This window comes from Staurois parvus, unplaced genomic scaffold (assembly GCF_062004578.1).
Source record: "Staurois parvus isolate SC_StPar_1 unplaced genomic scaffold, SC_StPar_1.0 ptg002340l, whole genome shotgun sequence".
In the NCBI taxonomy this organism is placed as follows: Eukaryota; Metazoa; Chordata; class Amphibia; order Anura; family Ranidae; genus Staurois; species Staurois parvus.
In genome coordinates, this window is record NW_028320136.1 from 64,810 (window position 1) to 80,000 (window position 15,191).

The window sequence follows — 15,191 nt, forward strand, 5'->3', positions numbered from 1 at the left end:
CTGAGTCCCTCAATAATTAGGAACAGAAAACGATACTTTCCCTTCGCAATGTACGGGAAGGCCGGAGCCCCTGCCAGACTTATTTCTGCTGCAGAATTTCCCGCACTTCCTGTCTGGCCGAGCCCCTGCCAGACTTATTTCTGCTGGAGAATTTCCCGCACTTCCTGTCTGGCGGAGCCCCTGCCAGACTTATTTCTGCTGCAGAATTTCCCGCACTTCCTGTCTGTGGAGCCGTTGTCAGCAGGACAGGAAGTGAAGGTAAATCTGACGACCTTCCCCACAATCTCCATATATATTGACGTTGCACGCCTGTAAATGACACCCCAGCAGCAGCAGCGTGGTGCGTTCCCGACTTGTATTTATTTCACTGTACAATGGTGTTATAAAGGGAAAAGGTGAGTCCTTGGTCAGCTTCTCGGTGTCAGGCTCGCCGCTCCCATCCTCCGGCTTTGGGGTCCATGACAGTATATGACAACAGAGGTCAAAGGTCAGGACTTCTCTGGCTACATACTGGTTGCAGGTAAATGACAAAGCTATAGGAGGAGCAGGAAAACTGGGGAGCCGACGCCTTCAATGGGAATGACACCAATATTTCTGTCATGACGGGTTCACCGGAAAAAGGGGAAATGTCAGTCCCATTCCCCATCAACGTCCTCGTCTGGATTGTCTTCTCTGGGGGGTTCCTGGAACTGGATATTGGCCAGCATGTCCCTCATGGCTGCCATGAGCCGATTTACACCTCGATTCAAGTCCTGAGCAGCACCCGCGTTCTCTCCCTCCGGCAGAGCCTCCCCCTGCAAAACACAACCCACATCACGGTTATTTGTCAACCTCTTCCCCTTCTCCAAACACCAACAATGGGGCACTATTCCTCTCACTGACACCAATGATGGGGCACTATTCCTCTCACTGACATCAATGATGGGGCACGATTCCTCCCAGTGACACCAACAATGGGGCACTATTCCTCCCACTGACACCAATGATGGGGCACTATTCCTCTCACTGACACCAATGATGGGGCACTATTCCTCCCACTGACACCAATGATGGGGCACTATTCCTCCCACTGACACCAATGATGGGGCACTATTCCTCTCACTGACACCAATGATGGGGCACTATTCCTCCCACTGACACCAATGATGGGGCACTATTCCTCCCAGTGACACCAACAATGGGGCACTATTCCTCCCACTGACACCAATGATGGGGCACTATTCCTCTCACTGACACCAATGATGGGGCACTATTCCTCCCAGTGACACCAACAATGGGGCACTATTCCTCCCACTGACACCAACAATGGGGCACTATTCCTCCCACTGACACCAACAATGGGGCACTATTCCTCCCACTGACACCAATGATGGGGCAGTATTCCTCCCACTGACACCAATGATGGGGCACTATTCCTCCCACTGACACCAATGATGGGGCACTATTCCTCCCACTGACACCAATGATGGGGCACTATTCCTCCACTGACACCAATGATGGGGCACTATTCCCCCCACGGTATGATGCAGATATTGCACCGCACAGAATCTCACTCCTCGCTGTGGCGGGCACACTCTGTAGTCGGTGGGCGTATTGGTCCATCAGGACACGTAGTACAGGGCAATCACTCGTGACAGTGCTGGTACCCCCCCCCCCCCAAGCTACGCTGCGGTTTCTCCCATTGGTCACTACAGATTAGTGAGCTACGGGTCACCAGGAACTAACCCCGCCCCCCACGACCGATCCACTAATCCAATCCACCCGGAAGTGTCAGCTGTGGTGCCACCTGGAGCTCGGCAAGAGAGCAAACATCCCATTTGCTGCCGGAGGGGAGCACATGACTCAATTCCACCAGGCAGTGCCTCACATTCGCCAGGCAGTGCCTCACATTCACCAGGCAGTGCCTCACATTCACCAGGCAGTACCTCACATTCGCCAGGCAGTACCTCACATTCGCCAGGCAGTGCCTCACATTCGCCAGGCAGTGCCTCACATTCGCCAGGCAGTGCCTCACATTCGTCAGGCAGTTCCTCACATTCGCCAGGCAGTACTTCACATTTGCCAGGCAGTTCCTCACATTCACCAGGCAGTGCCTCACATTCACCAGGCAGTTCCTCACATTCACCAGGCAGTTCCTCACATTCACCAGGCAGTACCTCACAGTCACCAGGCAGTGCCTCACATTCACCAGGCAGTTCCTCACATTCACCAGGCAGTACCTCACATTCACCAGGCAGTTCCTCACATTCACCAGGCAGTACCTCACAGTCACCAGGCAGTGCCTCACATTCGGCAGGCAGTTCCTCACATTCACCAAGCAGTTCCTCACATTCACCAGGCAGTACCTCACAGTCACCAGGCAGTTCCTCACATTCGCCAGGCAGTTCCTCAATACCGCCAGGAGTAGGGAAGGCCATAGCAGGCTGTCTGCTCACATCAGGAAGAAGATCGATCAGAACTGATCTCCTCAATTTACACATTTTTTCCCCCCATCCCTTCCAAGTGACACAGCGACTGAACTCCATTCCGGGCGTATCCACCAATGAGGAACGGCCATGGCGGTCTGCGCGGCGCGCCACACTCAGCTGGCACTGAAAGGGTCCTAGAACCTGAAGAATGCAGAAAGTCGGAATACCAACCTGCAAGTTAAAATTTGGCAATAAGGATCGAAAGAAGAGAGAGAGCGTTCCTTCATTAGACGATCGATGTGTCCTACAAAGAGAGAGAAAACAATCGATAACGCCTCCCGCGCCATTTCATCACAATATTGCTTGGAATCGGATACTTTCACTGGATTCTACGGAACGCTCGTGTGAATGAGACCCAACGGGGAGCAAAGCTGAGCGTTCCTCAATCATCGCCAACCTGCGTTACCTTTCTGGTCTTGTATAGGACACAACGGAATCCAGCGGAGGTAGTGGGTCAAAGCCGAGCACGGGTTGTGATGTCACTTCCTGCGGGAACAACCATACACCAATAAACAGCCATACATAAAACGTTACATTCCCAATCACTAACCATGTGACAAGCATGCAGGGGCCCTTCCCATGGTCAAGGAGAGCGGGCCAGAGTACAGCGAGTATTCATTTCCATGGAGGACCCCTCTGCCTACACGGCCTCATTCATGGGCCCATCTTGCCTACACAACCTCATTCATGGGCCCATCTTGCCTACACAACCTCGTTCATGGGCCCATCTTGCCTACACGGCCTCGTTCATGGGCCCATCTTGCCTACACGGCCTCATTCATGGGCCCATCTTGCCTACACGGCCTCATTCATGGGCCCATCTTGCCTACACGGCCTCATTCATGAGCCCATCTTGCCTACACGGCCTCATTCATGGGCCCATCTTGCCTACACGACCTCATTCATGGGCCCATCTTGCCTACACGGCCTCATTCATGGGCCCATCTTGCCTACACGGCCTCATTCATGGGCCCATCTTGCCTACACGGCCTCATTCATGGGCCCATCTTCCTACACGGCCTCATTCATGGGCCCATCTTGCCTACACAACCTCATTCATGGGCCCATCTTACCTACACAGCCTCATTCATGGGCCCATCTTGCCTACACGGCCTCATTCATGGGCCCATCTTCCTACACGGCCTCATTCATGGGCCCATCTTCCTACACGGCCTCGTTCATGGTCCCATCTTACCTACACGGCCTCGTTCATGGGCCCATCTTGCCTACACGGCCTCGTTCATAGGCCCATCTTGCCTACACGGCCTCGTTCATGGGCCCATCTTGCCTACACGGCCTCGTTCATGGGCCCATCTTGCCTACACGGCCTCGTTCATGGGCCCATCTTGCCTACACGGCCTCGTTCATGGGCCCATCTTGCCTACACAGCCTCGTTCATGGGCCCATCTTGCCTACAAGGCCTTGTTCATGGACCCATCTTGCCTACACAACCTCATTAATGGGCCCATTTTGCCTACACGGCCTCATTCATGGGCCCATCTTACCTACACGGCCTCATTCATGGGCCCATCTTGCCTACACAGCCTCATTCATGGGCCCATCTTAGCTACACAGCCTCATTCATGGGCCCATCTTGCCTACACAACCTCATTCATGGCCCATCTTACCTACACGGCCTCATTCATGGGCCCATCTTGCCTACACGGCCTTGTTCATGGGCCCATCTTACCTACACGACCTCGTTCATGGGCCCATCTTGCCTACACGGCCTCAGTCATGGGCCCATCTTGCCTACACGGCCTCATTCATGGGCCCATCTTGCCTACACGGCCTCGTTCATGGGCCCATCTTGCCTACACGGCCTCCTTCATGGCCCATCTTGCCTACATGGCCTCATTCATGGGCCCATCCTATGGACAGCAAATACAAAATACCGTGACCGGTGAGGAATGACAGACCTGCTTGTATGGCACGGACGTCCAGGAATCTGCAGGGTGCAAGGTACAAGAAGACCAGGATATCGAAAAGCAGAATATATCCATTTCCATATACAGAGATAAGAATGAGTAGCTGCGGAGGGGCGTCTGACATGAGAAATGGGTGCATTTCCCCAACACGTTGTATGCGGCTCTCTGCCTTCACCTACACCGGGCGTGCCCTTCTATAGTATTCTGCTCAACTCTGGATGGCCCCCAGAAGTCTATTCGGATTCACTGCACAGAGCAGCAGATGTTGCTGACATTCTGGGCGGAGTTATATATATATATCTTTTTTTCTTTGCTCTCAGATATTCTAATACTTTTATTTTGTAACTTGTTGGGATCTCTTCACACAAAGATGCATCACCACGCAGAAAACTGCTCAGGAAACGGGTGTGCGATGCCTTCCAGTGATGCAGATGTCAGCATTTTCAGGTTATTTCTTCTGACATCGCATCCTATTTCTCTTTGCGGGTTGAAAAGATGTTGGTGATGGAAGGCTTGGATGAGCTGCTCTAGAGTCCAGTGGCAGTGTGCTTTACACCACGGCATCCGACGCTTTGCATTGCACTTGGTGATGGAAGGCTTGGATGCAGCTGCTTGGCCATGGAAACCCATTCCATGAAGCTCTCTACACACTGTTGTTGGGCTCATCTGAAGGCCACACCAAGTTTGGAGGTCTTTAGCTATTGACTCTGCAGACAGTTGGTGACTTCTGCGCACTGTGCTCTTCAGCATGCGCTGACCCCGCCCTGTCATGTGACGTGGCCTACCACTTGGTGGCTGAGTGGCTGTTGTTCCCAGTGGCTTCCACTTTGTTATAATCCCACTAACAGTTGAGCGTGGAATATTTAGTAGCCAGGAAATGTCACGGATGGACTTATTGCACAGGGGGCCACCTATCACGGGACCACGCTTGGAGTCACTGAGCTCCTGAGAGCGACCCATTCTTTCACCAATGTTTGTAGAAGCCGTCTGCATGCCTAGGGGCTTGATTGTATACACCTGTGTCCATGGAGGGGATTGGAACACCTGAATCACATGATATGGAGGGGATTGGAACACCTGAATCACATGATATGGAGGGGATTGGAACACCTGAATCACATGATATGGAGGGGATTGGAACACCTGAATCACATGATATGGAGGGGATTGGAACACCTGAATCACATGATTGGGAGGGGATTGGAACACCTGAATCACATGATTGGGAGGGGATTGGAACACCTGAATCACATGATTGGGAGGGGATTGGGACACCTGAATCACATGATTGGGAGGGGATTGGAACACCTGAATAACATGATATGGAGGGGATTGGAACACCTGAATCACATGATTGGAGGGGAGGGGACACCTAAATCACATGATTGGGAGGGGACACCTGAATCACATGATATGGAGGGGATTGGAACACCTGAATCACATGATTGGAGGGGAGGGGACACCTGAATCACAAGATTGGGAGGGGATTGGAACACCTGAATCACATGATATGGAGGGGATTGGAACACCTGAATCACATGATTGGGAGGGGATTGGAACACCTGAATCACATGATATGGAGGGGATTGGAACACCTGAATCACATGATATGGAGGGGATTGGAACACCTGAATCACATGATATGGAGGGGACACCTGAATCACATGATTGGAGGGGAGGGGACACCTGAATCACGATTGGGAGGGGAGGGGACACCTGAATCACATGATATGGAGGGGATTGGAACACCTGAATCACATGATTGGAGGGGAGGGGACACCTGAATCACATGATATGGAGGGGAGGGGACACCTAAATCACATGATATGGAGGGGATTGGAACACCTGAATCACATGATTGGGAGGTGATTGGAACACCTGAATCACATGATATGGAGGGGATTGGAACACCTTAATCACATGATTGGGAGGTGATTGGAACACATGAATCACATGATATGGAGGGGATTGGAACACCTGAATCACATGATATGGAGGGGACACCTGAATCACATGATTGGGAGGGGAGGGGACACCTGAATCACATGATATGGAGGGGATTGGAACACCTGAATCACATGATTGGAGGGGAGGGGACACCTGAATCACATGATATGGAGGGGATTGGAACACCTGAATCACATGATGGGAGGGAATTGGATCACCTGAATCACATGATTGGGAGGGGGTTGGAACACCTGAATCACATGATATGGAGGGGATTGGAACACCTGAATCACATGATGGGAGGGGATTCGATCACCTGAATCACATGATATGGAGGGGATTGGAACACCTGAATCACATGATATGGAGGGGATTGGAACACCTGAATCACATGATATGGAGGGGGTTGGAACACCTGAATCACATGATGGGAGGGGATTGGAACACCTGAATCACATGATATGGAGGGGATTGGATCACCTGAATCACATGATTGGGAGGGGATTGGATCACCTGAATCACATGATTGGGAGGGGATTGGGACACCTGAATCACATGATATGGAGAGGATTGGGACACCTGAATCACATGATATGGAGGGGATTGGGACACCTGAATCACATGATATGGAGGGGATTGGAACACCTGAATCACATGATGGGAGGGGATTGGATCACCTGAATCACATGATTGGGAGGGGATTGGATCACATGATTGGGAGGGGATTGGAACACCTGAATCACATGATATGGAGGGGATTGGAACGCCTGAATCACATGATATGGAGGGGATTGGAACGCCTGAATCACATGATATGCATGGGATTGGAACACCTGAATCACATGATATGGAGGGGGTTGGAACACCTGAATCACATGATATGGAGGGGGTTGGAACACCTGAATCACATGATGGGAGGGGATTGGATCACCAGAATCACATGATGGGAGGGGATTAGATCACCTGAATCACATGATATGGAGGGGATTGGAACACCTGAATCACATGATATGGATCCTGTCCCCTCACAACTACTACGGTCATCCTCTTCTTCCATCCTATGCTCCCTCACTCACATCCTCATTCTTTCCCTCTCTACTGGCGCATTCCCCTCCCCTGTAAAGCATGCGCACATCACTCCCATACTTAACAAGTCCTTCCTGGACCCCACCAACCTGAACAACTTAAGACCCATCTCCCTGCTGCCATTTACCTCTATACTCCTAGAACGCTTAGTCTACAATCGCCTGAACTCCTCCCTCACCGACAACAACCTTCTTCACCCTTCACAGTCTGGCTTTCCCTCACTACACTGACACTGCCCTACTAAACTAACTGCTCTACTAACCTACTGATCTACTAACAGTTAAAACCAATGATCACCTGAATCACATGATTGGGAGGGGATTGGAACACCCGAATCACATGATATGGAGGTGATTGGAACACCTGAATCACATGATATGGAGGTGATTGGAACACCCGAATCACATGATATGGAGGTGATTGGAACACCTGAATCACATGATATGGAGGGGATTGGAACAACCGAATCACATGATATGGAGGGGATTGGAACACCTGAATCACATGATATGGAGGGGGTTGGAACACCTGAATCACATGATGGGAGGGGATTGGATCACCAGAATCACATGATGGGAGGGGATTAGATCACCTGAATCACATGATATGGAGGGGATTGGAACACCTGAATCACATGATATGGATCCTGTCCCCTCACAACTACTACGGTCATCCTCTTCTTCCATCCTATGCTCCCTCACTCACATCCTCATTCTTTCCCTCTCTACTGGCGCATTCCCCTCCCCTGTAAAGCATGCGCACATCACTCCCATACTTAACAAGTCCTTCCTGGACCCCACCAACCTGAACAACTTAAGACCCATCTCCCTGCTGCCATTTACCTCTATACTCCTAGAACGCTTAGTCTACAATCGCCTGAACTCCTCCCTCACCGACAACAACCTTCTTCACCCTTCACAGTCTGGCTTTCCCTCACTACACTGACACTGCCCTACTAAACTAACTGCTCTACTAACCTACTGATCTACTAACAGTTAAAACCAATGATCACCTGAATCACATGATTGGGAGGGGATTGGAACACCCGAATCACATGATATGGAGGTGATTGGAACACCTGAATCACATGATATGGAGGTGATTGGAACACCCGAATCACATGATATGGAGGTGATTGGAACACCTGAATCACATGATTTGGAGGGCGGGCCCAATACTTGTGGCAATGTAGAGTACATTCACAAAAAAACAACAAAATGGCGTCACATGTAATTGTGTGGTATAAAAATATTCCATAAGGATTAGGACACAATGACCTTTACATTTGGATGCCCCCAGCTAAGGTGAAATACGGCAAAGAGATCCCAATCTACAGCTCTGACCTATGGATTGGGACTGATCTACCAGATTTTACCTTGGGAGGCTTCCCTGCCGGCAGAACACAAGGATTACTACTGGTGGCTGTAACTGTTGCCAGTGATCACACGAAAGTGCTGGTTGCACTGAAATCTATCGATGGATCAGCTTCAGTACATCCAGCCTGCTCACAGGATTAAATGTCGGCCAGTCACTCCTAGAGGAGGGGCTACGCAGGGCGTGGCTTACAGGTTTTTGTTTGTTTGCTAGTGTCCCAGCCTCCTGAAGGTGGCAGTATAACCAGACTGAATTCCCGTGTCCCTCGGACAATGGAGAGGAGGTTTTGGGTTTCTATACACTTTTTAGTTTTTGTTTCTCAGTGTATTCCCTTTGTTACTTTGTTTCATGGCCCGGAATAGTGAGATCCTCTGAAGCGGGGCTGCCGGCTCCTGTTTAATAATTAAAGACTGTATCTGCTGACGTTTAACCCCTTCCCGCCGGCGCCTCCCGGCCTTTTAAGAGTTTGAGATGCCGGGAGGCGGGGCGTGGTTAAGGGATCATGTGACCGCCGTGAGGTGTCGTCAAGGCGGTCACATGACCGGGAAAGGTCCCGATCGAAAGAGCAGACCGTGACCTTTCCGTGAGTACCGGACATGTGTGCTGGGAGCACGCGGCACATATGTTTTTTCTTACATGAACGCAAATGTGCGGCCGCCCGCCGTCTAGGCCCAGATGCTGGGAGGCCGAACATTTGTGTGCGGCCGGCGTAAAGGTGTTAATAAACAGCCCTCACCTGTCCCAGGATCCAGCGGTGTGCTCACCTGAGTCGTGTTCACCTCCTGCCTTCTGTCTCCTGTGCCGCCATCTTAACTGTGGGCTCCTGGCTGTGACAGCTTGCGGCTTCACAGCCGGGTGCCCACTGCTCATGTGCGAGCCGCGCTGCGCATTACGAATGGCCCCGTAGTCTTCTGGGACCTGTCCCATGTCCTAGACGGCAGGGAGAAGGGAGGAGGGAATGAGAACTTCTGCTCCGATCGCCTAGGCTACAGGTGTCAAACACAAGGCCCGGGGGCCAAATCTGGCCCTCCAGACCAATTCATGTGGCCCTTGCACCTCTCCTTCAGGTACCCCCTTGTCTCCGCCCCCATCTTGTCTCAGCATTTGGCAGCATAGAGGAGAATAGAACTCCTCTGCCAAATCCTGCACCCCTCAGTGCAGCTACAGCACCCCTCATCTCTGCCTCCCCTGGTCTCAGCACTCAATAGACTCTGGGTCCTCCTCCAGACCCGGCACTTTCTGCTTTCCAGCTCAGCCCCCAAAGGGGGTGCATGGCGATGTTAGGGAGGGTGTGGGATTCATGACATCTGATGTAATGGGGGGGGGGGGGGTATTCTGGACTGACAGATACAACCGGCCCTTGGAGGGCAACCATAGTACTCATAGGGCCCGCGATGAAATGGAGTCTGATACCCCTGGCCTAGGCAGTTGGAGTGGAAGTGGGAGGGGGGACCTGTCAAAATCAGGTACCTGCCCCCCCCTCCCCAAAAGTGCCATTTCACAAACAGGAACGGGGGTGGAGGCCTCAAAGCGGAAATTCCCCTTTTGGATGAAGCCCCATATCAAGTCAGAATGAAAGTCCCACTGCTCTGCCCCCTAGTGGTGAAGAAGTAACGGACACAGACGTGCACACGGGAGGTAACAGGACATTTCCCGTCTTGTGACATTGCGGATATAACGATCTCTGGATCTTTCCCAGTTCCAAGCTCGCGGCTAAAAAACAAAAAACACAGCGAGAGCCGAGCGCAGGAGACACACAGAGGCCTTTGACTCACCAGCGGCAGTGCGGAGCTCGCTCCCTTGATCTCAGACAGGATGACATGGCGATGGATGTTCCTGGGGGCGCTCTGATACCGAATCTTCCTCCTGCCAATGGGAGAAGCAGAGGAGTGTCAGCCCAGCAATCACAAGTCTCATGTTCTCCTAGCACAGGGCGATGCTGCTACTTCTGGACGAACATAAAGGGTGTCATGTCATAAAGGGTGTCATGTCATAAAGGGTGTCATGCCGTAAAGGGTGTCATGTCGTAAAGGATGCCATGTCGTAAAGGGTGCCATGCCGTAAAGGGTGCCATGCCGTAAAGGGTGCCATGCCGTAAAGGGTGCCATGCTATCAAGGATGCCATGTCATAAAGGGTGCCATGCCGTAAAGGGTGCCATGCCGTAAAGGGTGCCATGCCGTAAAGGGTGCCATGTCGTAAAGGGTGTCATGCCGTAAAGGGTGTCATGCCATAAAGGGTGTCATGCCATAAAGGGTGTCATGCTGCAGTGATGGGCACTGATAGGCTGCAGTGATGGGCACGGATAGGCTGCAGTGATGGGCATTGATAGGCTGCAGTGATGGGCACGGATAGGCTGCAGTGATGGGCATTGATAGGCTGCAATGATGGGCACGGATAGGCTGCAGTGATGGGCACGGATAGGCTGCAGTGATGGACATTGATAGGCTGCAGTGATGGGCACTGATAGGCTGCAGTGATGGGCACTGATAGGCTGCAGTGATGGGCATTGATAGGCTGCAGTGATGGGCATTGATAGGCTGCAGTGATGGGCATTGATAGGCTGCAGTGATGGGCATTGATAGGCTGCAGTGATGGGCACGGATAGGCTGCAGTGATGGGCACGGATAGGCTGCGCTGATGGGCACGGATAGGCTGCAGTGATGGGCACGGATAGGCTGCAGTGATGGGCATTGATAGGCTGCAGTGATGGGCATTGATAGGCTGCAGTGATGGGCATTGATAGGCTGCAGTGATGGGCACGGATAGGCTGCAGTGATGGGCACGGATACGCTGCAGTGATGGGCACGGATAGGCTGCAGTGATGGGCACGGATAGGCTGCAGTGATGGGCACGGATAGGCTGCAGTGATGGGCACTGATAGGCTGCAGTGATGGGCACTGATAGGCTGCAGTGATGGGCATTGATAGGCTGCAGTGATGGGCACGGATAGGCTGCAGTGATGGGCACGGATAGGCTGCAGTGATGGGCACGGATAGGCTGCAGTGATGGGCACTGATAGGCTGCAGTGATGGGCACGGATAGGCTGCAGTGATGGGCACGGATAGGCTGCAGTGATGGGCACGGATAGGCTGCAGTGATGGGCACGGATAGGCTGCAGTGATGGGCACGGATAGGCTGCAGTGATGGGCACGGATAGGCTGCAGTGATGGGCACGGATAGGCTGCAGTGATGGGCACGGATAGGCTGCAGTGATGGGCACGGATAGGCTGCAGTGATGGGCATTGATAGGCTGCAGTGATGGGCACTGATAGGCTACAGTGATGGGCACGGATAGGCTGCAGTGATGGGCACGGATAGGCTGCAGTGATGGGCACGGATAGGCTGCAGTGATGGGCACGGATAGGCTGCAGTGATGGGCACGGATAGGCTGCAGTGATGGGCACGGATAGGCTGCAGTGATGGGCACGGATAGGCTGCAGTGATGGGCACGGATAGGCTGCAGTGATGGGCACGGATAGGTTGCAGTGATGGGCATTGATAGGCTGCAGTGATGGGCATTGATAGGCTGCAGTGATGGGCACGGATAGGCTGCAGTGATGGGCACGGATAGGCTGCAGTGATGGGCACGGATAGGCTGCAGTGATGGGCACGGATAGGCTGCAGTGATGGGCATTGATAGGCTGCAGTGATGGGCATTGATAGGCTGCAGTGATGGGCACGGATAGGCTGCAGTGATGGGCACGGATAGGCTGCAGTGATGGGCACGGATAGGCTGCAGTGATGGGCACTGATAGGCTGCAGTGATGGGCACGGATAGGCTGCAGTGATGGGCACGGATAGGCTGCAGTGATGGGCACGGATAGGCTGCAGTGATGGGCACGGATAGGCTGCAGTGATGGGCACGGATAGGCTGCAGTGATGGGCACGGATAGGCTGCAGTGATGGGCACGGATAGGCTGCAGTGATGGGCACGGATAGGCTGCAGTGATGGGCACGGATAGGCTGCAGTGATGGGCACGGATAGGCTGCAGTGATGGGCACGCGTGGTTAGAGTGGGAGGACATCATATAATGTCCTCCCAGAACGAGAGAACCGCCTTGCGCCGGTCATTTCCTTGTATGGCGGGTGGGAGGCGGTTGATATCACTTCCCCTCCCCCTTACCTCATCTCGCACTCCTTCACAATGGGCTCGCTGTTGTCCACCAATCGGAGGACGTCGCGCACATTCTGCTCCAGCCAGGACATGACTGAAGGCTCCTTCCATAGGATGTGACTCCGCCCCACATACAGGGAGATCAGCTGAGACAAGGCGGCCGGCTGGCTGCATGGAAACGATCATTAATATTCAGAACAAGCAAGAAGACAGAGCAGTGCTGACCGCCGCCCCCCTGCCCGCCCCCCCTCCCCCCCCCCAACGGTAATCAGTGGCGGATGTACAGGGAGAGGACCCCCAACTCCGTGCCGGTGTGTAACGTGTAATAGGAGCCCATTCAGAGCAAACCCGACCTTCACAATGTGCGCCACTCCTTCATTCACAAATACATTGCGGCACGCTGGGCCTCCTCTTTTGCCTCTTTAGTGGGGGGTGGGGTGCTGATGGATCAGTGGTACTTGTAGTGTCCATTCAGGGAGGTGAATCGGCTCCGGTCTGCATTGTCCCCAGTATATGTATGAATGTAAGTTAGGGACCTTAGATTGTACGCTCCTCGGGGGCGGGGCCTGATGAATGTACAATATATGTAAAGCGTATACTGACAGCGCTATATAAGTACCTGAAATAATAAATAAATATGAAAACAGATCACAGTAACTATTAAACACGTCTGCCGGGAGCTGAAAACACTTCAAATTGGCTGGAAACCTCAGACATGAAATATGAAGAAAGCACATCCCTCCATAATGTGTCCTTGTCTCAGTCCAGAGCAGTAAGTGTCATTTCTATCTGCTGCCTCCTTCGCTTCTGACAAGTTTTCCTGACACCAAGAGAAAAATGGTGACAGGAAAGGGACCTCCAGCACACAGCCTGCGATTGATAGCCTGTGTGAAGGTGGGTGTGTCCCTCCTCTCACCGAGCCTGGCAGAGTGTAACATCAGCTCCCCGCCTCCTGCTTTCTGAAATCTCAGACAAGCTGTATAAATTCTGCACTTTGAATGGATGTAAAGAGGAGAGGGTTGCAGATAAACAGGTACAACTTCTGTAGGAGGATTTGCTTCCATCTCTGTGTACCACCTGAGGCCGGTCATTTCACTGGGTATATGGAGGGTTCACAGCCACTTTAATATTCAAATGGGTTTTCCTGGGAAAATGCATTATTCTGTCAATGTACAAATCTCACCGTCCCCTGGGGGGGGGGAGAAACGTGTTTATTGCTGGCATCTCATGACGGGACGTGTTATTAACGTGTTATTAATGGAGCTGCAGGTTATGTACTTTCTGTAGGTAGGTTCCTGCAGGCTGGTATGTGTGGGAAGCCGAGTCTCGGAGGTGCTGGCTGTACAGAGTGGTGGAGCGGGGCAGCCACACAATGCTGCTGGACGGCCTTTACTCACCTGAGCTGGGCAACCGGCCCAAAAAATGGATGAGAAGCCACAATGTTATCCGGCTGAACTCCGCAGGCGTCCAGAAGAGGCAAAAGAACTACAAAGGAGGCAAATCAACAGAAAGGAATCAAAATATTAGATCACAATCTCAGCAATAACAGAGACATGAGGTCACCCAGGCCTGAAACCAAGACGCTTCTTTACCCCTCGCCTACCGGGCACCGCCCCTTCCTTCCTGCCTACCGGGCACCGCCCCCCCCTTCCTGCCTACCGGGCACCGTCCCCCCCTTCCTGCCTACCGGGCACCATCCCCTCCTTCCTGCCTACCGGGCACCGCCCTCCCCTTCCTGCCTTCCGGGCACCGCCCCCCCCCTTCCTGCCTACCGGGCACCGTCCCCTCATTCCTGCCTACCGGGCACCGTCCCCCTCTTCCTGCCTACCGGGCACCGCCCCCCCCTTCCTGCCTACCGGGCACCGCCCCCCCCTTCCTGCCTACCGGGCACCGCCCCCCCTTCCTGCCTACCGGGCACCGTCCCCTCCTTCCTGCCTACCGGGCACCGTCCCCCCCTTCCTGCCTACCGTCCCCCCCTTCCTGCCTACCGGGCACCGTCACCCCCTTCCTGCCTACCGGGCACCGTCCCTCCCTTCCTGCCTACTGGGCACTGTCACCCCCTTCCTGCCTACCAGGCACTTCTACCCCCTTCCTGCCTACCGAACACCGTCGCCCCCTCCCTGCCTACTGGGCACCGCCCCCCCCTTCCTGCCTACCGGACACTTCTACCCCCTTCCTGCCTACCAGGCACTTCTACCCCCTCCCTGCCTACCGGACACTTCTACCCCCTTCCTGCCTACCGGACACTTCTACCCCCTCCCTGCCTACCGGAC

At 53.2% G+C, this 15,191-nt stretch overlaps 1 protein-coding gene across 1 annotated transcript in view; it reads right to left on the reverse strand.

The window, feature by feature from the left end:
- Positions 1–341: 341 nt before the first annotated feature.
- Positions 342–15,191, reverse strand: part of LOC149431219 (ribosome quality control complex subunit TCF25-like) — a gene marked incomplete at its 5' end in the record, with an annotated part of 25,735 nt that continues 10,885 nt past the window's right edge. The window contains 6 exons of the mRNA XM_089665776.1: positions 342–794; positions 2,640–2,712; positions 2,875–2,954; positions 10,579–10,669; positions 12,928–13,086; positions 14,316–14,403. Of these exons, the coding sequence (XP_089521902.1) occupies positions 630–794; positions 2,640–2,712; positions 2,875–2,954; positions 10,579–10,669; positions 12,928–13,086; positions 14,316–14,403 (656 nt within the window). The remainder of the gene's footprint in view (positions 795–2,639; positions 2,713–2,874; positions 2,955–10,578; positions 10,670–12,927; positions 13,087–14,315; positions 14,404–15,191) is intronic.